Below are 25,416 nucleotides of genomic sequence, written 5' to 3' on the forward strand. Positions count from 1 at the left end.
TGAACTGCACTTTGCCTAGAAAATTGCATCCAAAATTGTCTGTCCTGATGTCAATCAGTTGTTCTAGTTCAAAGTAATCCCAAGGTGCTTCAGTTTTACATTTTAAATAAATAGCACCAAAATCTACTGAAATGCTTCACTGGGGAGATTTTTAAATAGGTTAGAAAATGTTTCCAAGGTGGAGCGTGAAGATAAGATAGTCTTGGTAGGTTACATGTTTACATCTTTTTCACTGACAAAAATCACAAAAAATGGTGCTATTTTCCAAAAGATCTCTCCGCTCCTGAGTTTCTTCTGAAAAGCAATGAGATTCCCCCTCTCTGCTGGAAACTCCCCTCTGCTGAAAGGAACAGGGAAAGTGTGAGGCAGAGGACGCACTGGTCCCTGTTTACAAGCATTAGTGTCCGCTCTATGTGCAAGTGTCAGTGTTGCCTTGGGTTTGCGTTATTAGTGTTACCTTCTGCTGCAGCTTCTGCAGAAATCCTTCTCAGTACACGTCTATTTCATGAAGTTTAAACTAGATAAGGTTGATGGCTGGTAAATCCATTTACCTAGTCAGTTACAAGAAAATTGCCTTAAGTCACAGAATGCTGAAAAGACAAAGCCAAGCAAAGACTCCACTGTTCTCCCCTCTGAGGGCGCAGGGAACTCATGCTCCGTTTTTCCAGGGCACTATATTTTTATGATGCTCTCAGGACCAGTCACATGGGGTCAGAAACCAAGGGAAAGTGCTGGTGCCAGAAAGCATAATGAAGTAAAGCTTTCCTTTTCTTTTAATTTCATTTTATACTCTCTTGCCCTCTTTGATTATGCTTTTCCTTAAGAGGCTCTTTCCTCCTCTCCATTTTTACCAAGAACCCACTTATCTGTCCCTCAAGGCCAGTTCAAATGCTACACGCTTCCATCATGGAAGTCAACTAGAAGGAGCCCTTTAATGCCTCTGAAATCTCTGTGGTTCTTCTAGTTATTTATCACATATTGCTCTATTGCTGCTATTTGTATATTATCTCCTATATTATGGTGTGTGTTTCTTGAAAGCAAGAATCATGTTTTATACATTTTTAGCACTCTTCTCAAAGTGCCTTGCATAAAGCAGGTATTTAATAAGTACTTTTAGTAATTGCAGTCAAGAAAGGCACATGGCATTAAAATACAAAGCTAACCTATAGAGAATAAGAGTGAACTGCCTAAGCTCATATGGATTCATCTAAATCAGAACATGGAAAGGCCAAATACTCCAAGACTTAAAAGTTTTAGTGTCAAAAACAGAACAACAGTGCTTTCTCAAAAGGCAGATCAATGTAATGTGACTCCAATCCATGTGTTTGGAAAGGCTGACAATTCTATGCTAGGCTCATGAGTATTTACTGAAAAAAAAGTATTTAAAGTTATTACAGCTTTGTCTTTTCTCGGTAACAAAGGCGGGAGAAGGTCATCACCAAAACCAAAGCGTGTGCACACACACAGAGCACACATACACTTGATCAGAAGCCTTGTGAGTGGCTTTAAAAGCAGACATTTCATACTGGCTCATGAATATGAACCAGGAATACCTGGCTGTGCCTGCTGCCATGTTGCTATGGGCTGCAGGGCTCACCCTCTGACCATGGCTCCAGAAGGTGAAGCCTGATCATTCACCAAAAAAAAAAAAAAAAAAGTGACCTCATAGATTTCAATTTAATCATTACGACAAAACTATATTAAACCAATTGAGGAATGACAGTGACAGCCTAAAAGCTAGGTTTGGAGAAAGGAGAATTTTTAGAATAAAAATGCAGGAGATAGAACCCCCAACACTTTGCACTTCCTTCAATTCCTTCCTGCCAGTACAGGTATTGATCGACTTAAGACCAATGCAACTTACAACCATTCGACTTTACGACCACAATCGCTAGCCACGACTGCTCTGCTGTAGATTTTTGGAAACACTACAACATTTTGATGTGTATCAAGAATATTGCTATCGCCTGGGAGGCTGTGATGACAAAGTGCATGAATGGCATCTGGAAAAACTGTGTTAAGCGCTATGTTAATGATTTTGACAGATTTGACAGTGAACATGAACTTGAAACGATTTGGGGAAAAAATAGTAAAACTCGCTAAAGACCTTTCTCTGGGGTGTGGAACGGAAGATGTCGAAGAGTTGCTAGACAAAGAATCCGGAGAACTTACAAATGAAGAGCTAATCGAACTGGAAGAAGAAAGAGTGGCGGAAGAAGAAAGAAGAGAAGCAGAGAAAGAAGAGGAGGAGCCAGAAAGAAAGTTCACCACTAAGGGATTATCAGACGGTTTATCTTTACTGAATAAACTTCTTATACATTTTGAAGCAATGGACCCAAACATCAAACGATTTGCAAGGATTGAACGGATGGCGCACGATGTGTTTTGTCCATATCGTGAAATTTATGAAGAAAAAAAGAAACATACAATTCAGACAAAGCTCACCATGTTTATGAAAAAACCAACTCCGGTAACCCCAACTGCTGCCTCAGATGACGACATCAACGATCCGCAGCCAAGCACCAGTGGCCAATAAAATGTTTCGTACATGTTTATATATTTTGATAAGTTTTGCAATTGGGAAAATGATTCCTATGGTATTTTTTACACCTGTATTTTGTATTTTTGTATGCACCGGTATTTTGTAATTTTGTATGTTTTGCAAATATTAAACCAGTTGTACTGGTAATGCAGTGTTTTACTTAAACCTGACGAATGTAAAAATAAGAAACAAAATGGTGTAGAAATGATACAAATGGCATAAAATGAACAAAGAAAATTATGATATATAACAATAATGAAAGAAAATTATGATAAAATTTGACTTAAAGATTTTTATAACATCATTTCACAGTACTGTACATATTGCCTACTCAACTTATGACCAAATCGTGTTACGACGGGTCTGTCGGAACCAGTCATGGTCATAAGTCGAGCATTAGCTGTAGTTGGAAGCAATTACTAGCCACAAACTTTCTGGCCAGTGTTTCTTAGGCAGGTTCTTGGTGCATTTTGCTCATTGGTCCAGAATGCAAATGTTTTAATGCATTTCTTTGCTTCTCATCCTATGCTACTTTCTCTGGAGATGGCATTATGTTGCAACTATATACAGAAAACCCCCTTGAGTTTAGAGCTGGAAAACGGATGATTTACTTGTTAAGAAGACCAAATGATTATGGACAGGAAAAGTATTTGACTTTTGAACCTAGTCAATAATCAGGCGCTAAAGTCAAACGGAGTCAACCGGTATTTTCCAGTGAGATTGTGGACTGTGGCCTGCTTCAAGAGCATGTGTGTGTGTGTGTGTGTGTGTGTGTGTGTACACATGTGTGCATTTGGATCAGCCTTTTTTATTGTCATGTGATTGGCCTTGGCTTGGCTGATGAATAGAGCAGTTCTATATTTTCCTGCAACTCCAGCACATGCCTTTTTACCTCCATAACTCCTCCTGCACCATCTTCCCTTGCAAATTTCTTTTATTCTTTCTCTTTTCACTATCAAGCTTAGTTTTAGTTTTGGCCTTTTGCAATGTCTGTAGAAAGCAAAAAGAACTCAGTACAGCTAGGTAAACTGAGCATGTTTGATTTAGCCAGTGCTTTGGAAATAAAACTGGTTCTGAAACTCAATGGAGAAGTCATTAAGATAGCCCAAAGTAGTTAATGCCACTGTATCATGGGCTGCCTTGTCAGTTTACATTCAATTCCAGAGTTAGGTTTATCAGTTAGTTTAACCTACTTGATAGTTGATCAAAAATCATCTTGGGATGGATCTCCATGGGGCTAGTGAAGTGATTTTTAGTTCCATACATCTTAACCACTTGCCCAGATGATTAAAAAAATCAAAAGAACAGTTCAGTTTAATTATTATATACATTGGAACACTATGTTGACTATATTCAATATTTTTGATCCCGGTATTAGTAGGCACAACTCCAAAATGACATTGTATTATAGGCTTGTGCTCTCTAAGCTGACCTTTGAGACACACTGTCTGACATCCCTTTAAGCTCTCAATCTTACTCGATCCCACAGAGAACCCTGACTCTACTGACTGCATCTTTCTTTTTGAGATTCTCTGTTTTTATTTATTTTGTAGTTTCTTTTGTACCTTTTACTGGGTTTCTTCCTCAACTCCTTCCTTCTCCTATCCAACATACTCCCCCTGGATAATCTCATCTATGTCTATAACTTAGTTGTCAATTTTAAGGCGAGGATTCTCTATATTCCCAGCTCAGTCGGCACTCCTGAATTTCATTTTTTTTTTTTTTTTGAGGTGGAATTTTGCTCTTGTTGCCCATGCTGGAGTGCAATGGCATGATCTGGGCTCACTGCAACCTCCACCTCCCTGGTTCAAGCAATTCTCCTGCCTCAGCCTCCCAAGTAGCTGGGATTACAGGTGCCTGCCACCATGCCCAGTGAATTTTTGTATTTTTAGTTGAGGTGGGGTTTCACCATGTTGGCCAGGCTGGTCTCAAACTCCCAACCTCAGGTGATCCTCCTGTCTCAGCCTCCCAAAGTGCTGGGATTACAGGCGTGAGCCACCACACCCAGCCTTTGCATTCCTGAATTTCTAAATGGCCTTTCTCCCTTGGTAATGAAATATCCAGTAAGGAAGCTAAGAGTAATTTTAGACACCTGATTAATCCACAATTCTTTCAAAATTCAAAACTTCTCTTCATGCTGATACTGCACTTCCATATGCTCTTACTTTTGAAAATTGATAATCTGAAAAAGAAAATTTGATTTCTTGGTCATATCATCCTATCCTTGCTACAGCAATTTCACAATTCTGGAAACTGAAGTTGGCTTAATATTATAAGAAAAAGTAAAATAAGAGGCATTTATTAACTAAAATAAGTATCAAGGGATGAATAACTTGCAGGGACACAGAGAAACTATAAAAAATATCACCTCATTTGGGAGGCCGAGGCAGGTGGATCACGAGGTCAAGAGATCGAGACTATCCTGGCCAACATGGTGAAACCCCGTCTCTACTAAAATACAAAAAAATTAGTCAGGCATGGTGGTACGCGCCTGTGGTCCCAGCTAGTCGGGAGGCTGAGGCGGAAGAATCGGTTGAACCCAGGAGGCGGAGGTTGCAGTGAGCCGAGATTGCGCCACTGCACTCCAGCCTGGTGACAGAGCAAGACTCCGTCTCAAAAAAAAAATGATAATAATAATCGCCTCATTACTTATGACTTTGAAATGGATACCATTTTCAACACTTAGCAATTTCACTCCTTACATGCATGGAAAATTAAACAATACTCATGTGTCTAGAAGTTGATTTTGGTTGAAAGCACAATTCTCTACTGTTGAGTGTTAAACAGCCGAACCAAATCTACCAACCTGAGAGGAAACCTGTCTAACTTGTTTCATAAATATATTGTATTTTCTTGAGAGGTTTCAAAATGTCAGGAAGAAAAACTGCCTGGCCCTTTAGGGGGCCAGATGATCCAATAGAGGATGCATTCAGAGCAGCAGTTGCTTCTCAAGGTCTTCAACCTTGACTGCATATTAGAATCACCTGGCGGAGCGCCTAAGACTCTTGATGCCCAGGCCATGCCCCAAACCAATTAAACCTAATCCTGCTCTAGGTCTGATCCAGGCATCAGAACTTTTTAAAGCTCCCCAAGTGATTCCAGCCTGCAGTTCATGTGAGAAACACGGATGCATAATGAGTGACTCAGGAACACTGCGGACCAGACACAGTTAAGTTAAAAGGCACTGTCGAGTCATTCAGAAAATAGAGTGGAGAGAGGAGTCACAGGCAAGCATTTAGTGATCAGATGGGAAATAGATGAGCAACTCATCACTTTGATCCTAAATGCCAGGCTCTTTTACTTTCTTTTATTATTTTTAAATTGGAGAGTATAAATATGTACAAGCAAAAGTCGGTGCTACTTAATATTGTTGCATAGATAAATGTTTAAAACTTATTAAACATTTGGGCTGGGCGTGATGGCTCACGCCTGTAATCCCAGCACTTTGGGAGGCCAAGGTGGGCAGATCATGAGATCAGGAGTTCAAGACCAGCCTGGCCGACACAGTGAAACCCCCGTCTCTACTAAAAATACAAAGATTAGCTGGGCATGGTGGCGTGTGCCTGTAATGCCAGCTACTCGGGAGGCTGAGGCAGAAGAATTGCTTGAACCTGGGAGGGGGAGATTGCAGTGAGCCGAGATGGTGCCATTGTACTCCAGCTTGGGCAACAAAGTGAGACTTTGTCTCAAACTAAACGAAACTAAAATAAACCTTATTAAACATTTCTTAAATATACCCAATGGTATATTCCTTATTCTCTCCATGACTAAATTTGATCAAGTCCAATATCACCTTCCTCGCCTGGTGACCAAGAGGATTTTAACCTATAACCTCAACCTCTTTTAATGAAAACATCATAAAACCCCAAATTCCTATCTTTTTTCAACATAGATAATTGTGTCAGCATGATATTCCTAAGGCTGTTAGAGATCTGTGAAAAAACAATTCCTAGCCTTCTGTTCTACAGAATTCAAACTGAAAAAAAGAGAAGAAAACCTAGGTCTGGAGCCAGCCAAACCAATGAGATACCTGCCAAACCACACCTTATCCTCTTCAATCAGCAAAAATATCATCCACCGCCTGACTTCCCTTCCCTCACCAATAGGCGTTTGTTCATTCCCTTATTAGGACAGTGGCAGCGACCAGAGAGACTGCTGGTGTCTCAGGGCCCACGAGTGGCTCCCACAACATGTGCAGTTCATCAAAAATGAAAAGGCGGGGGGAATGGAAAAATGAAATCCTCACTGTAGGGAGGAGAATCCATTTGGGGTAGGCCACAATTAGGGTTTGGAAAACAATTTTTTTTAAAGGCCAAACCAAAAAAACACAATCCTAATATTTTTTGTAAATGCATTTTTAGGAAGAATATGTTTGAAACTTAGAAATGCCATCAAGGAAATTTTATTTGCATGCTTCCAGGGAGTATAATATAAAATATGGAAGTATCTAGTCTTGCCTTTAAGAAGGGCTAGGCTTGGCTGGTCTGTTCCAGTTATAGGACCTGGGACAGACACCTGAACACAGAGTTGTTATGTGCTCTTTTTTTTCTTTAACCTGGAGCAAAATAAAAGCTCTGTCCTCCCTTCTCTCATTCTGTGTCTCCTCTGTTTACAGGGCTACTTTCTCCACTATCCTCTGATCTTAATTCTTACCCTTCTTCCTTTTCTCACAAGGTACCAACTGATAGTTAAACCAGGTTTTTTTTTTTTTCTATGATGTTAGTGCAACTTCCAAGTCAAAATGAGACATCTCCCTGTTATGATCTGTGTCAGCAAGGCTGTCTTGCTAATCATCCTGTTTAGTGGTAAGCTGTTTTCAGAGCCAACTCATGAACTCAGCTCCATCCAAGCAAAAACAGATGGCAACTTTTTACAAAACACTTTTACAAAGCACTTTTACCACTTTCTACAAAACACTTTCATGCGATCTAATTTGATCTTCATAGTTATAGTGTTTGAGAGATGGGCACTATTGTTTCTATTTCATAGTTGAGGAAATTAGCTCAGAGGGGTTAGGTGACTTGTATTCAGAACTAGGACATCACTACAGTTTTGGGCTTTTCTGACTGGTGGTGTTCTCTATTTTCTCCAAATGTCACAGTCCTGCTCAAATAAGGAGCTCTGAAGCCTACTAGAGAGACTTTAAGTCCTCAGCTTCCCTTAGGGAGCCCTAAACAAAGGGTCTCAGGGCTGCTAAGAGACTATAGGAGACCCCAGGAATCACCTCACCCTTCTGGATTCGAGCTGCTGCTAGCGAGGAATACCTAATTTGCTCAATTTTACTCCTTGTGGAAGTTCTAGGTTTATCATTTGAAAAGCTAAAAACTAAAAATCATAGCCACTGTCTATTTAAGAATGAACAGTAACATTGATAATTTAATAAAGAGTAATGCACAGGTCCAGCCCATCTGACTTTAAATGAATGAGTCAAACAAACAAATTGTTTTCAAGGATGCTGAAGCTTACTTAACAGTAATAATTTGTGTTGTGCAGTAGTTATAAGGTACCAGGCAGATGCATCTCATCTTATCCTTACAACAACAGTGAATAGGTATGATTGCTCTTGTTTTACAATCTAGATAAGCAAACCTGGCACAGAGAAGTCAAATCACTTACACAAGATTATACACACAGCACTGCAGCCATCACTGGCCAACCCCAAAGTCTGAGCTCTTTATACGACAACAAAGGCCCTTCATTTCTTTCCAGGTCTCAGCTCTCTGGCTTTGACTGAGCAGGGGTTAGAAGTCTAAGATATAGAGAAGTCCAAAAATTAAGATATAGAGAAGGCATGTGATATTAATAACAATGGTTTTAGAGGACTGGCTAGATATATGGAAGTCCACGTCTCCAGCTGGGGAAAGAGGTATACTCATGACCTTTTTTTCTATCTATCTATCTATCTATCTATCTATCTATCTATCTATCTATCTATCTGTTTAATTTTTGAGATGGAGTCTTGCTCTGCCGCCCAGGCTGGAGTGCAGTGGCATGATCTCGGCTCACTGCGACCTCCACCTCCCGAGTTCAAGAGAATCCTGCCTCAACCTCCCCAGTAGCTGGGATTACAGGTGCGTGCCACCACGCCCGGCTAATTTTTTGTATTTTTAGTAGAGATGGGGTTTCACCGTGTTAGCCAGGATGTCTCAATCTCCTGACCTGGTGATACATCTGCCTTCGTCTCCCAAAGCGCTGGGATTACAGGCAGGAGCCACCGTACCCGGCCTGACCTCTTTTTAGGGCCTGTAGGGCAATATTTAGAGCACTGGGCTGATTATTTAGGGGAAAGAGTCATAGAACTCAAAGTATCTTCCTAGATCCTTCCTCTTCAGCCCTCCAGGCCTGCTCCTCCAGGAGGAGACGTTTGCTCTTCAAGCGGGATATGATGTAATAATACAGCTGCTGCCAGATTCACCCACTCAAAGACCAGAGGTTAGAGCTCTGAAAACACAGGGAATAGCCTCCATTATGTGCTAAGCCTGAGACAGCAGGGAAACCACCAGGAGCCAAAGCCAGGCACCAGTCTTACACACACCCAAGCAGGGAGGAGGTTGGCAAGTGAGTGAACCCCTCTGGCCTCATTTTCCTCATCTGTAAATGGAGGTAATACATTATTCATTAACTGACTGATGGTGTGAGGATTAAATGAACTAATATTTGGAGTTGTAAGGATTAAATGAATTAATATTTGTATGGTACTTAGCACAGTGCTTGGCATATAGTTAATACTACATGAATGTTCACCATTTTTATAATTCTATCATCATCATCATCATCAACACGACGGAAATTTAATCTGTGTCGATGGGTCTTGCAGAGCATGTTCTTGTTTCCAAACAAGAAGCGGGGAACTGGGCAGAAAAGATTTTTAAAACTTAAGGATCTTAGATGGCTTTTCATTGATGATAGTAACACCACACAAGGCTGAGAAGGGCAGAATAAATGTAAGGGAAAATTCTTATCTCCTCTTTGCGTTTCCTTGTTCCTCCCTGCTGATTACTTTTCTCTTTCTTTTTTGGGGAGTGTACAAGGAGAACTTTGGCTCAATATGTTCAATAAATGGAATGCCTTTCATCTCTTATTTTCTCTCTTTCTTAATCCAGGTCATTTTTCACTAAAACGTACTTGTAAATTTATCAGAGAGCTTTATCTTCCCATGCCAGAAAAGGCTTGTGTCCTAGTGGAAGAGGATAATCCCCTTTTCTGTTCTTCTTTGGCGCTGGTTTAATACCCAGCCTTCACGGAGAATTGATGGATCAGAGCTCGATGCAGGGAGACTCGTTAGCTTTCTGAGAAGTGAATGCTTCCTGATCACCAAGAGGCAAAAGCTCCCTAGCCCCAAAGGTTTTAGACAGGTTTTTTACCTGTCAGGGAAGAACCCAGCTGTCCTCCCTACTCCAATAAACTTCAGCCAGTTGGCATTTTATTTATTAATTTATATTACTTTTATTTTGAGACACCATCTTACTGTGCTACCCAGGCCAGAGTACAGTGGTAAGAACACTGAGATCCCAGCTCAAATGATCCTCCCGCCTCAGCCTCTTGAGTAGCTGGGACTTTAGATGTGTGCCACCATGCCCAGTTAATTTTTGTAGAGATGAGGTTTCATCATGTTGCCCAGGATAGTTTCAAACTCCTGGGCTCAAGCAATCCTCCCGCCTCGACCTCTCAAAGTGTTGGGATTACAGGTGTGAGCCAGCATGCCTGGCCAGTTGGCATTTTAAATGTACTTAATAATTATTATCCCACTTATTGCTTTTATTTATTTATTTTTTTTTGAGATGGAGTCTTGCTCTGTAGCCCAGGCTGGAATGCAACGGCACAATCTTGGCTCACTGCGACCTCTGCCTCCTGAGTTCAAGGGATTCTCCTGGCTTAGCCTCCTGAATAGCTGGGATTACAGGCATGTATCACCATGCCTGGCTAATTTTTGTATTTTTAGTAGAGACGAGGTTTCGCCATGTTGGCCAGGCTGGTCTTGAACTCCTGACCTCAGGTGATTTGCCCACCTCAGCCTCCCAAAATGCTGAGATTACAGGCGTGAGCTGCCACACCTGGCCTATCGTACTTATTGCTTATGAGTTAAACTATGAAACTGCATGTTAAAGTTTTAAAATCCTTCCATATTTGTCACGCATTCAGTTGTATCCTCCAAAAAATGATATGTGGACGACCTAACCCCCAGCACCCCAGAATATGACCTTATTTGGAAATAGGGACTTGACTGAGGTAAGTGAGTGAGGATGAAGTCATCAGGGTGGGTTCTAATCCAATGTGACTGATGTCCTTATCAAAAGGGGAAAATTTGGCTTAAGACACAGAGACAGACCTGCACAGAGGGCAGACGCTAAGAGACAATCTTGGCCACGTGAAGGCAGAGATTGGAGTAACATATCCACAAGCCAAGATATCCCAAAGTTTACTGCCAAGCCACCAGAAGTGAGCACAGAGGCATGGAACAGATTCCTCCTCACGGCTCTCAGAAGGAAGCAACCTTGCTTGTGATTTACTTTTTTCTAAAGATTTTATTTTTGTAGAGGAGTTTTACAATCATGGCACAATTGAGAGGAAGATACAGAGATGTCCCATATATTCCCTGTCTCACAAATGCATAGCCTCTCCCATTATAAACGTCCCCCACCAGTGTAGTTCCTTACAACCGATGAACCTGCACTGACATATCAGTGTTACCCAGAGTCCATGGTTGACGCTGGGTGGTACTGAGAGTTGACATAGGGTTCACTCCTGTCATAGTTGACATTAGGGTTCACTCTTGCCATTGTACATTCTTTGCCCTGGACAAATTTAGTGTCATACCAAGTATTTTCACTGCCCTAAAAACCCTCTGTGCTCGGGCTGGACACAGTGGCTCACGCCTGTAATCCCAGCACTTTGGGAGGCCAAGGTGGGTGGATCACAAGGTCAAGAGATCAAGACCATCCTGGTCCACATGGTGAAACCACATCTCTACTAAAAGTACAAAAAATTAGCTGGGCATGATGGCGTGTGCCTGTAATCCCAGCTACTCAGGAGACTGAGGCAGGAGAATTGCCTGAACCCAGGAGGCGGAGGTTGCGGTGAGCCGAGATCGCGCCATTGCACTCCAGCCTGGGTAACAAGAGCAAAACTCCGTCTCAAAAAAAAAAAAAAAAAAAATCCTCTGTGCTCTGCCTATTCATCCCTCCCTTCTTGCCCTAGCGCCTGGAAACCACTGATCTTTTTACTGTCTCCATAGTTTTGTCTTTTTCAGAATGTCACAGAGTTGGAAACCTACAGCTTGCAGCCTTTTCCGACTGGCTTCTTTCACTTAGTAATATGCACTTAGTTTCCTCCATGGCTTTTCATGGCTTCATAGCGCATTTGTTTTTTGTTCTGAGTAATACTCTATTGTTTGGGTACACCACAGTTTATTTATCCACTCATTCACTGAAGTCATTTATCCATTCACCTACTGAAGGACAACCAGACTGCTCTTTCAAGCCACCGAGTAAGTGATACTTTGTTAAGGTAGCCCCAGGAAAGGAATGCTGAACTCAGTTTAAGGACTGAAGGATTCTACTTTGCTAATAATCATATTTCAACAATTTCTAGCACCTGGTACTGTTTATTTAGGTTAGTGGTTCATTACATTCAAGCAGCAGCCCACCTGACTGTTTAAGATGCCTTCTGCTGTAGGTTGTAAATTTATTCTACTGGATGTTCCATTTTTCCCTTTGCTGTGTTCCTTTTGTCCTCTGGTATATGGGGATCTTGGAAGATTTCCCCTGTAGTTCTGAGGTGGGCTCATGAAACCTAAGCCTTCCTGGGCTCCCAGGAGTAGCTGGATCAACAGAGCCACTCCATTCCCGGGGAGTAAGGGGTGGTTTACATGGTATCCCTCCCAGCTCCAAAACCTTCAGATTTGGGAGAAACAGACTCATAATACTTCCCTGGATCACACTGAATGCTTCATTAATGTCAGACGTTTGAAATTTATACCGGAAAGTTGAAAAAGTATTCCCCATGGAGTTTACGTAGACTGGGATGGCTCAGTCTGTGATGCAAGGCTGTTTCCTCTGGGGTGAATCGACATACACATACTTCCTGATTGCTCCTCACTCAGTGGAGTTAAAAGGAAAGTCCCTGCCTCAGCTTGGGTCTAGGGAACTTTTGCTCTTTTGTGACAATAAAATATTCACTTAGAAAGTTAACCAATATCACAAAACCATTTTTCACAATAGGCCTCTCTAGGTTGCAAGAAATTTGCCCAATGTGTGGAGACCTCAGCTAATTTTAGAATGTAGAGGTAATGGCCAGACTCATTGCATTTAATCTGGAAGTATGTACACTCAGATGGGTTGAATTGTATCACCACCTCCAAAAATATGTTGAAGTCTTAACCCCCAGTCCCTCAGGATGTGACCTGATTTGGAAATAGAGTATTTGCAGATGTAATCAAGTTGAGGCCATTAGGATGAGCTCTAATCCAGTGTGGCTGGTGCCCTTTGGACATGAACACAGACACACACACAGGGAGGCCTCTGTGAAGAGACATAGGGAGAATGCTGTATGAAATTAACGCGGCCACAAGCCAAGGAACATCTGGGGCTACCAGACGCTACAGGAGGCAAGGAGGGCTCCTTCCCTACAGGTTTCAGAGCATGGCCCTACTGACGCCCTGATTCCAGACTTCTAGCCTCCACAACTGTGAGACATTAAGTGTCTGCTGTTCTAAGCCACTTGGCTCATAGTACTTTGTTGTGGAACAAGCAAAGCAGCCGTCAGAAACGAATACAACTCATCACGGTCACTCATGCTTTTGTGATTACCCAGAAGCACCCACAGGTTCATCTCCTACACACTGAGATCATGGCAGTAACTACTGTTAAACACCTACGTTCCCCCCATTCCCACCCCTTGAGCACTGAGTAAGCACCAGGCACTGTGCTAACCACTTTACATATATCTTCCTTTTTCTTGTAGATCAATCAACTGAGAAACTCAGAGAGATTCAGTAACAGGCTCAAGGACACATAGTTAACGAAATCACGGGACTAGGATTTGGATTCAAGCTTATCTGGATTTTGAAGTCAATAGTCTTAATTTATGCTCTCCTCACCTGTGCAGAATACTGCAAGATTGGTGGCATCTGCTGGCAAACAAACACCTATCTGTTCCTACCTCCCTTGTGGCACTGAATCTGGTTTAAGCCCACCAGAAAAAGTAGTAATTCTATATTTTGCCAAAAAAAAAAAATTCTATTTTTAGCAAGTTTCCTCTAACATCAGAGTTAGCCAATGTATAGTGGTTCAAATTCTCATTTTAAATAGTAAGTCAATGAGATAACTAAATCTGAAATAAAGAGCTCTAATTTTCCTGAAAGCAGAATAATGTTTTAATAAATGCATGCCAATCACAAATTGAATTCTGTTGATTTCACCCTGGCATCTATCAGTCTGTTGGCCGAAGATATCATGCCATTTCTCTTCGGGGGTCTTTGGGGAGGGGAGTACCCAGAGAGAAATGGAAAGGATAGAAATTTTATTTTATTTTTCCCTCTGTTACTTACAAAGTAAAAGGTAGAGTGATTTGGAGAACTGAGTTTTAGAAAAGGTGAATGACGACATTCCTTGTAAAGATCAGCAAATAGCCTGGGTGTGGTGATTCATGTCTGTAATCTCTACACTTCGGGAGCCCCAGGCAGGAGTATCTCTTGAGTCCAAGAGTTCGAGACCAGGCTGGGCAGCACGGTGAGACCTCGTCTCTACAAAAAATTTTAAAAATTAACTAGGAGTGGTGGCACGCACCTTTAGTCCTAACTACTCAGGAGACTGAGGTAGGAAGATTGCTTGAGCCCAGGAGGTTGAGGCTGCAGTGAGCCAAGACAGTGCCACTGCATTCTAGCCTGAGAGACAGAGTAAGATCCTGTCTCAAAACAAAAACAAAAAAGAAAGATCAACAAACAGACATGGAAAGATAGAGAAAAGACACGAAGAGCTAATGTGGCAGGCAGAGCTAGCCTGTTAGAGGCATAGGTCTAGGATGGGTTAGGTCCCTTAATAGGAATTCAGCAGGCCTTGAAAGAAGCATTCTGGCTGGGTGCGGTGGCTCATGCCTGTAATCCCAGAACTTTGTGAGGCCCAGGAGGGTGGATCACCTGAGGTCAGGTATTCGAGACCAGCCTGGGCAACATGGCGAAACCCCGTCTCTACTAAAAATGCAAGATTAGCCAGGTGTGGTAGCGGATGCCTGTAATCCCAGCTACTTGGGAGGCTGAGGCAGGAGAATCACATGAACCTGAGAGGCAGAGGTTGCACTGAGCCAGGATTGTGCCATTGCACTCCAGCATGGACAAGAGCGAAACTCTGTCTCAAAAAAAAAAAAAGCATTCATGCTAACCAATGTCTGTGTGAGATGAGGTTTTAGTTACAAAAGGAAAAGTGAAAGATAAATGAGGAAAGTATCATATTTGATCTAAAAGTTTATTGTTTTAAACCCTTCTTGATAAAATTATCTCTTTTAGTGGTTAGATTTACTGTTAGTTGCTTTTAATAAAAAGTGTTCTTAAAAACAGTAGAAATTAGTGTTTATAAATCTACAGGGTTAGAGCAGATAATATCAGGCAAAGCACACTCCTTTACAAATTGGCTCATGACTTAAAAACCCAACGACCACCTAGTTGCTTCCTTGATTTTAAAATCAGAAAAATGGCCAGATTCAGTAGCTTGCACCTATAATCCCAGCACTTTGGGAGGCTGAGATTGGCAGATTACCTGAGGTCAGGAGTTCGAGACCAGCCTGTTCAACATGGCAAAACTCCGTCTCTACAAAAAATACAAAAATCACGCTTACAATCCCAGCTACTCTGCAGGCTGAGAAAGGAGAAGCACTTTAACCCACGAGGTGGAGTTTGCAGTGAGCCAAGATCAGTCCACTGCACTCCAGCCTTGGGGATAGAGACTCCATCTCAAAAAATAAAAATAAAAAATATAACCAGAAAAAAGTATTTAAGGGCAGAGGGACCAGGATAACTTGGCTGAGCTTCTTCAATTCAAACCTAGTTATAATATCACAAACAAATGTCACCCTGAGGTTTCCATTTATGAAGTTGCAGCTTATTATAGCCTTGTTCAAGAATTCTTTCCCAGATCTACAAAGAACAAATGGTCCCTCAAGGTTATTCCCCTGATATTAAATTTTAATTGCAAAAATAAGACTGTTTAATAATAACTTGTCTTGGCTTTGTACTTAATATTTTTCTGCACGCTTTCATGCAATTATACTGGATGCTCTTGCTCACCCTGTGAATTACGCAGATCAGGCATTAGCATCTCTACTTTATAGCTGTGTTGCAGCAAGTTGAAGCGACTTGCTTCAGATTGCCGTGCTGATTACTGAAGGAGTTAGACCAGAATCCAGACCCTCTGACTCCCATCCAAAAAATCTTTTCTTAAACCTCCAGGCTGGCCAGGCATGTTGGCCGGTGCCTATAATCCCAGCTACTTGGGAGGCTGAGGCAGGAGAATTGCTTGAACCTGAGAGGCAGAGGTTGCAGTGAGCCAAGACAGTGCCAATGCACTCCAGCCTGGATGACAAGAGTGAAACTCCATCTCAAAAAAAAAAAAAACTTTGGGGAGGCTTAGTACTTTTGGGAGGCTGAGGTGGGAGGAATGCTTAAGCCCAGGAGTTTGAGACCAGCATGGGCAACAAAGTGGGACCCCCATCTCTACAAAAAAATACAAAAAATTATCAAGGCATGGTGGCACACGCCTGTAGCCCCAGGAGATTGAGGCAGGAGGATCGCTTGAGCCCAGAGGTTGAGGCTGCAGTGAGCCAGGGTTGTGCCATCACACTCCAGCCTGAGTGACCAGAGACCTTCTCTCAAAAAAACTACATTAAATAAATTTAAAAAAAAAAAAGAAAAAAAAAAAAACAACCTCCATGCTGACCCCCATAGCCGGCAGCCTGGGTTGTCACCAGCCAGCGTAGCTTCTTAAGCTGCCTTGAAGGCGGGGACCAGAGATGCCAAAGTCATGTGATATGTTCAGTGGTTTTCGAACTTTCACTTGTGACCCGTCTACAGCTTTTGAAATCTATTTAGTGGGTGACCAGCACTTTAAAATGAAATAGAATCGAATAGAAAATAGCAGAGGACATTGTACTCAGCAACAGTGAGTACTGTTTCATGTAATTTTTGTTTCAAATATATATATATATATATATATATATATATATACACACACACATTGTATATAGGTACTGGGGCTACAAAATAAAATGCATTTATTTCACAAGGTCACAGGAAAAAAAATGAAGATTGAGGACACTGAGGTAGATAATGCTAAGCTGGGTGAGAGGTCAGAAGACGACAGGACCCTTGAGGCCAGAGCCTAGGTGCCTTGTCCTTTTTTATGTTCTTAATGCTCAGTCAGCACAGCAGTATTTACTAGCATGGGAAACCCTCAATGAGTATTTGCTGAATGAATGACTGGAAATGAATGAGGTTTACAGATTTTCTAAAGACTCCTCTTAAAAATTTAATTAGGCTTGGAAATAGATCCAGGCAGCACTACATTTATGAAGAGCACGTTTCCAAGACCTTCTTTGTAAATTACCTTTTGAAACTTTGACATCAGGACACGTGGTAGTTGGAATCTCAGACCAGCCTATAACCACCAACCACCATTTTTTTTTTTTTTTGGAGACAGAGTCTCACTCTGTCAACAGGCTGGAGTGCAGTGGCATGATCTCAGCTCACCGTAACCTCCACCTCCCAAGTTCAAGCGATTCTCTTGCCACAGCCTCCCAAGTAGCTGGGACTACATGCACGCACCACCATGCCTGGCTATTTTTGTATTTTTAGTAGAGACTGGGCTTCACCATGTTGGCCAGGATGGTCTTGATCCCTTGACCTTGTGTTCTGCCCGCTGTGGCCTCCCAAAGTTCAGGGATTACAGGTATAAGCCACCATGCCCAGCCAACCACCTTTTTAAATCCAAGGTACATCTGAAGCTGGTATGGAGAACTGAAGCCGTGTTTCTATAGGGAAGCAGACCCTCATGGGTTCAGTTAGAAATGCCACGGTGAGTTTGCCTTCAGAGAACAGAGGACCTCTTCCCCATTTCTCATTCCTCTTGCCACTGTGAGGCTTGTCTCTATAAAGTGATTTTGATGGGCTGAGAGGAATGTGAGAAGCAGCGTCGGCAGGGCTCATTTCAAGGACCAATAGGTCAAAGGTAAGGAGAGGGAAAAACACAGATAGCAATGCAAGTAACATCAACAGATTTGAAAGGCTTGTGGCCACCAGGTATTGAATCAGTGTGAAGGTCAAGACCACCTCCGTAATCACCACTGCTCGTGCAGTGCAGCAATATCATGTGCAGAGTACCCAACACGTGCAAAGCACAATGACCGATTTCTCTGCCATTCTTTTTTATTTTTCATCTATAAACAGCAGTAGCAATTTTATCCATAACCAGATAAGGGGTCCAGATCATTTAAAATCTTTCATTGAACAAAAATTAAGCAAAATTGGTCAGTTTGGCCTACAAACCAATAGTTTACAAAATGTAAATGCCCATTACTTTGTAAGAGAGAAGGCCTGTCTCACCAGATTGTTGATTTTTACTTTGAACATAATTCTAACAAATGGGAACCCTGTTATTCTTGGCAACAGCAGAATAGGGAGCAGGACCAGTAGAAGCAGATGCATTAATAGGTACTGGAGGAGATTTAAAAGCATCAATAAGTAGATGGAAGGCATCATATAATAACTGGACCCATTTTTGGATGGGAGTCTTATCCCCTGAGGTATCACACTATTTTACAGCATGGTTAAAAAACTATGTTCATGAGGACAACTCCTAGCAATTTGAGAATGTTTAAATGTATTGTAATATCTGTTTTAATGAAGGCAAAGAGTTTTTCACTAAAACATACATATAAATGTATGTGTGTGTGTGTGCATATATATATATATATAAAACTTACACAGAATTTAGCATCCTGGATAATTATAATGCTACATTTCCTGATAACATTGAATAAACCAGGCATTCCTAAACTTTTGACAAATCTCAATATTCTTGTGTTCATTTCCTTTGTCACTTCTGCAGAATATTTAAAAATGATGGCAAACATTTATTTCCCAGCACTGTTTTGGAATCAGTTCCCTGAGAAAACAGTGGGATGAACTAAATAATTTCCTATGTTTCCTTGACTCCATGATTTTACAATTTATATACCCTTCCATGTTTGTTAGAAAATGTAACTCAAAAATAAAACTTGTAACTTTCATCTGCTAGATATATAAAAGCACACTTCTCTGTAAGCAAAATAACTTTGTGGACTAAAACAAATATTTACAGGAAACTCCAAATCTTGTTGCAAGTAAAATTCCTTAGGCTTTGGGAAAATGATAGAAGTAGCAGTGAAAATATTAAGCTGCAAGTCACAGAAGCGCTTAGTGATCCTGGTAGAACCAAATATACCTTGAAATCAAAATAACTGAACAACTATTCACACCTGCTCCTGAAAATAACATGGCCCTTGTGTCGGTCTTGGCAGTCAGGAATTTTAACATGCCTCATTAAAAAAATCACAGCCAATCTTGCTCCACAGGTGATGAAACAGAGATACATTATCTGATGGCAATGCAAAGGAACTTAGAATTCATTTTGTTGGGCACCTATTTTAGCATTTAACCTAGTCCGTCTTGCAAAGCAAAAGGAGTGCAGGCTTTGTATGTTCAAATGACTCAGATGAAAAACGTAAACTCAGGTGAACTGAGTTTGATTTAGTCAATAATAGGAAACTTAAAGAATATTTCTGGAGCGAGAACCCTGTTCTGGATGCTGAAGATTCAAAGATTCAAAATCGTTCTGCTTCAAGTGAATTACCATTGATTGGGAGGGAAGAGAGCTATGTTCAACACTAACTTTAGTACTGAGAAAGGAAATTAAGTTTTGGGACCCCGAACGCATTTAGACTAAGGGAAAAGTCAAGATGGGAAGGGGGCCACTCAAACCTGCCTCCCCCTTGTAGTTCCTAAATACAACCAACCACTACAAGATAAAAAGCTACAAAAGTCTCCCCCATATTTTGCCCACAAAGAATCACCATGGCAATGCAGACTGGTAGCTTATCTTTACAGGTGCAGTCACCCCGGCCCACCAGACACAAACACATATCTGATTATTACCCTACCCCCATGTTCTGTGTTATGGGATGTAAAATGCAGATTCCCTACATTTTTTCCTCTGCCCCTTTTATGTTATCTCATCTAAAAAATGCAGATTCACTTACATGAAAACTGTGTACTTCTCAATATCCTGCCCTTTCCCCTTTAAATCTGGAGCCCTCAAAATCACCTTGAGATAAAAGCATGTCTCCCAGGTGCATCCGTAATTTTGGCAAATAAACCTCCTAAAATGATTGAGACTTGCCCCATCATTTTCCTCAATTGATGGTACAAAGCTAACAGAAGAAGGTTGGGCAAACGTTATCAGAGTGAGAGAAGGGAGGAGTGAGGAAGGTTTATAGAGGATGGGAGCATTTGATCAGGGCCTTGCAGGACAGGGAGGTGGTCAGAAACAGAGGAGAATAAGTGTGTTCCCTGTGTAGGGAACAGAATGAGTCAGGGGAGAGTGGTGGCTTGTACATGCTGAGTTTGGGGCACTGTGAGTGATCTTATTTCACTGGATCAGGTACTCCTGTACTTTTTACAAATACCAACATCCCTGCATGCATTTCTTTTGTTATTTCTGCAGAATCTGATAAAATTATTCCTATCATTTATTTATTTTCCTGCAAAGTTTTTAGCATTCTCCCTGGTGGAAGTCAGAATGGGAAGAAATACTGAAGGCATATTGTGGAGAACTTTTAATGCTGTAATAAGGAGAGAGTGGACTTTATCTTCAAGGATGCTGTAGGGGGTTGGATCAGAAAGGGGAGACAGACAGAGGCCGAGGACCAGATGGCAGGCAATGACAACCATCCCAGTGAGAGGCAATAGCTGTTGAAATCCAGGAAACGGCAGAGTAAACAGAGAAGAGAGACACAGAGAAAGCAGACTGATAGAACCTCAGGCATGAAGGAGTGGAAACAAGGGTCAGGACCATGAGTTGAGTGAGGGGGAGAGAGAGACAGAGAAAGAGAGAAAGTGAGAGAGAGAGAGAGAGAGAGAGAGAGAGAGAGAACGAGAGCGCTAGGCAGACTGGGCTCTTTTCTTAGCATTCCACGCTCTATTGCTGATCAGCTGTCTGACCCTGGGCAAGCCCTTCCTGTGCCTCAGTTTTCCTCACCTGAAATGAAGGCTTTCAATGAGATCAGTGGTTTCAAAACTGTCCCATGGAGACCTAGGATTCCAAGGAAGTTGTGATGAAGAGGATGGGGAGGTGGGGTAGAAGAGGGTTGAAGCGTGGGGTTGAAGCGTGGGGTAGAATCGTGCTGTGGGCTATGGCTGGAGAGTGGAACGAGGATGAGGAGCTCCAGACCTCAAATCTTCCCTTTAACCAGAACATCTCCTTCACATAACAGTATTCCCTTTAAGATTAAATTTGATCTTTTAAAAAAGTTTGATAAGCCCTGGACTATACAGGTAACCTCTAAAGTCCCTTTGAGCTCTCCCACGTGAATAATCACACTTACAGAAACTAGTTATCCAAGAGATCTGCTAATGTAATGGACATGGGTCTTGTTTTTAGGACTCTGATGAGTTCCTCTGTTTATTTGATTAACTGTTGCACAAACGCTGGAACAACTGGAACAATAATTGTCATGCTGAATCGGTGCCAAAACTCTCAAAAATGGAAAAGATTTACTGAAAGGCCATTTGGTGTTCTTACTCTTGTGCGGTACCTTTTCCCAAGACCCAGTACGCTTTTCAAACCTCATAAACACCAGTGTGAAAACGGCCCTCTGCATGAGAGTACAAAGACATGGCTTTGCTACCAACTGTTGTCTGCTTTGGGGTAAGTTGAGTTACCCCTCTGGGTTCTGTTTCCCTGCCTGTTGAAGGAGAGCATTGCACCAAAGAGTCTAAAGGCCTCCCTCCCGGCTTAAACATTCCAGCATTTCATGATCCTAAACCCTTAGAGCCCGTTATCTGAACAATTCCTTGATCAGTAGCATATGCTCTGAATCTTGTTCTGTCTCAGTCAGATGGTCAGTATATCGAGGGCTTTGGCTGTTTACTTTAAGGATTGGGCAATGTGTGGTTTAGCCGAAATCTCTGAGTCCTGCAAACGGATCATTCTGAAGGGAGGGCTAAGGTCTAAATTAACAGCAGACCTTTAGAAACACAATGCTTTGTGGATTGCCATTTGACACGGAGAAACCTGTGCCCAGGTATAAACCCCTGGCAAATGGTCCACAAACCACCATTAAAATGGAAACGAGAAAAACCAGTGAATCAGAACAACCATGAAGTGGAGACCGGAAAGTTTCAGACAGGTCTGAAACTCACACACTCACTGCATTCCTTTCCTGCCTGCTGTCTCCTCCTCTCCCCTCCCACTCCCACATTTTTTTTTTTTTTTTAACAACAATTCGTTTGTTTAAAAAAAATAGAAAATAAAATAAAGGAAAAACCAAAGAGGCGAAATGAGGACTCACTGGGAGAGCGCGGCCAGGCTGCGTCTTCCATGCGATCCGGATCCACCCAGCATGTCCGCAGCTGGGAAGGGGCTGCGGGGCAGAGAGGTACAGAGACCTGGCCTGGCCGGGCAGTCAGGGCGTGGGCCGGGCCTGCGGACGGGCCATGTGATCTGTGGCTGAAATGCACGGTGCAGGATGCTCCCGTGTTCTCCCTTTGTGTTAACACGTTGGTCTGTCCCTGTGACGAAAGTCTGGGCTTGTCCTCAGCCAAATCTACTCCTCCCCACCCGATCCCTCCTCACAGGATCATCAGAGAGCTGATTGTTATTTTTTACTGTAATCTCTCTAATAGAAGCCCATCATGTTTGGCGATTAAAGAACACCGATTGCTTCAAGAGTTCCAGAAATGTTATTGCTGGGTAGTCAGGGCCAGGATCCCCAGTAGCTTTCCTGATGAAGACTTTATATGCTTAATTACAAATATATTTTCCAAGGTAAGTAACTAGTCAAAGGAAAAAGAGACTGATGCATTTGCTCAGCCTTTTGGCAAATAGTTGATTATGGTATTACATGCATATACAACCTAATTCTGACAAGATCAACAGAAATCAGCCCACCAAAAAGTTCATCCGGGTGCAGTTCTCAGGCTCTCATTCTGAGCTCTGTTCTCAATTAGCATTGGTGTAGGTGGCTTCCAAAGCAAACAGTTCCCACTGAGAAATCAAATCTGAGAAACTCCTCTTATCCCTTTTATCCAGGGAAGGAGGCATGACATAAAAATGCAAACCAAATGCAAAGGGATGAAGAGAGACGGCTCTGCTCAGTGATGGGCTGGATGGTTCAGTCTGTTTGGTGCTCACATCTCTCCAAGAAATGTGGGCAAGAACCCTCCTGAAAACATGTTGAAACAGCAGGCCCCGTCTGCACCCATGGTACTCTGCCGGTGATCTCATCAGCCAAGCTGGGCAATGGAGCCTGGTCAGCAGTGGCTTGGAAAGCAGTCAAATCCCAGTCCTGAGGAGGGGGTGGTGCTGATTTTGTCTGGAGATGACACTCCGTTTCAGCGTGACTTATGAATACAGTTCTTCATCTCTAATGAGCAATAAACAGCTTGGTGCTTGGGTACCAAGCTGCTTGTGGGACTGGCTTTTTGTCAAGTGAGAACAACTCCGATCTCCACAATGTAGGGTTAAGATTATTTTCTTGGAAAATGGCAGGAAAAGCAGTCAGCTTCACACATTGAGAGCCCTTTCACGGAATGAAAGAGATCTTTGAGATCTGTGGCTCTATGTCATATGCAGACAAGGACACCAAAGCACAGAGCATTTAGATGCCCAGCGTCATGGAGCTGAACTGCATCTGCTACTCTGTGTTCAACTTAAAGTTTAATTGGGTTAGGTTAAATGCTGTCTTCACTTTAGCTAAAACATTTGGTTGTTTTCTTGCTCAAATACTATGAGGGCATCAAAGTCACAGTTTATAGGCCAGGTGAGGTGGCTCACGCCTGTAATCCCAACACTCTGGGAGGCTGAGGCGGGCAGATCAAGGTCAGGAATTCGAGACTAGCCTGGCCAACATGGTGAAACCCCATCCCTACTAAAACTACAAAAATTACCCTGGCTTGGTGGTGGATGCCTGTAGTCCCAGCTACTTGGGAGGCTGAGGCAGGAGAATCGCTTGAACCTGGAAGGCAGAGGATGCAGTGAGCCGAGATCATGCCACTGCACTCCAGCCTCGGTGACAGAGTGAGACTCCATTTCAAAAAACAAAAAACAGGCCAGGCCTGGTGGCTCACGCCTGTAATCCCAGCACTTTGGGAGGCCGAGGCGGGTGGATCACGAGGTCAAAAGATCGAGACCATCCTGGTCAACATGGTGAAACCCCATCTCTACTAAAAATACAAAAAATCAGCTGGGCATGGTGGCGCATGCCTGTAATCCCAGCTACTCAGGAGGCTGAGGCAGGAGAATTGACTGAACCCAGGAGGCGGAGGTTGCGGTGAGCTGAGATTGCGCCATTGCACTCCAGCCTGGGTAACAAGAGCGAAACTCCGTCTCAAAAAACAAAAACAAAAAACAAAAACCACAAAAAATGAAGTCTTACTTTATGGAGTAAATACAGTTTAATAAACATCTCCATATATCATTATGTATACGTGCATTTAAATATCTGATTACACATATGATCACTGAACATATACTGATTAAAGTAGCACATAGGACGCTCACAAAAGTAGAGATACGTATGCCTTCACACAACAAGACTTAAAATATACACTGACTTGTCTTGAGTTTCTTGCTGTAGAACATGTATCAAGACAGAAACGTATCAAGGCATTGTGCTGCTCCTCTTTCTACCAAATTTGGCCCAGTAAATTTTTTCCTTTCAGTTACTGACAAAAGTCAGTGGTTTTCTGTGGTAGGTGGAATAATGTTTCCCCTAAATCTCCAGAACTTGAGAACACGTTACTTTGCTTGGCAAAAGGGACCTTGTAGATGGGATGAAATTAAAGACATTGAGGTGGGGAGAGCATCCTGGATTATCCAGCTGTGCTCAAACTAATCACATGGCTCTTTAAAATCAGAGACCCCTTTCCAGCTGTAGTTAGGGGAGCTCTATCTTCAGGGTGGGCAGAGAGATGCACTGGTGAAAACTGTGAAGATGGAGAGGGGGGCCCAGAGCCTGGGAATGTGACTTCCTCTAGAAGCTGGAAAAGGCAAGGAAATTGATTCTACCCTGGAGTCTCCAGGAAGGCATGCAGCCCTGCTGATACCTCGATGTTAGCCGAGACCTGTGTCAGACTTCTAACCTGTAGAACTGTACATTGTAAGTTGTGTTGTTCTAAGCCACCGAGTTTGTAGCTATTTGTCACAGCCATGCGAGAAAGCTATCACCTCCTGATTCCCTCCTCCCTAGCCCCCCACCCCAATTCTGAGGTGACAAGTATAGTTCTGGTATATTCAAAATAGGTTCATAAAATGGAATAACCTAGAAAAAAATAATCTGTGGTTCTTTCTGGCCAGTATTCCTCATGGAGGAAAGCAAGAATTTAGTAATCTTCTGCTCGTGCAGAATCCTTGCACAGAAAGTGTGCTAATTGCCAGCTGTCCACAGGATGGCCACAAGGCTATTTCCCTAGTTGCCAAGTGAGGGAAAAGGAAACAGCGCATACCCTCCTTTGTTTTCAGGGGCATCCATTTGGGAAGCAGCTGCCTCTCTCCAGTTTATGATGGTAAAACTCAGTGGTGTTATAGCTCATGCTACCTGGTAGGGTACTGACATGGGAACAGTAAAGAGAG

The 25,416-nt window shown here is 42.4% G+C and overlaps 1 protein-coding gene across 12 annotated transcripts in view; it reads right to left on the reverse strand.

Moving 5' to 3' along the window:
• Positions 1-25,416, reverse strand: part of CALD1 (caldesmon 1) — a 212,570-nt gene that overhangs the window by 62,450 nt on the left and 124,704 nt on the right. For 7 of the 12 annotated variants that reach the window (XR_005200964.1, XR_005200965.1, XR_005200962.1 and 4 more), the window contains one exon: positions 22,136-22,355. The exons of the other annotated variants lie outside the window; for them this stretch is intronic. Coding sequence is in view for 3 of the 7 variants with exons in the window: in XM_037739978.1 (XP_037595906.1) it covers positions 22,136-22,355 (220 nt within the window). In the remaining 4 variants the exon portion in view is untranslated. The remainder of the gene's footprint in view (positions 1-22,135; positions 22,356-25,416) is intronic. 12 annotated transcript variants of the gene reach the window in all.

This window comes from Cebus imitator, unplaced genomic scaffold, assembly GCF_001604975.1.
Source record: "Cebus imitator isolate Cc_AM_T3 unplaced genomic scaffold, Cebus_imitator-1.0 Scaffold77, whole genome shotgun sequence".
Lineage (NCBI taxonomy): Eukaryota > Metazoa > Chordata > Mammalia > Primates > Cebidae > Cebus > Cebus imitator.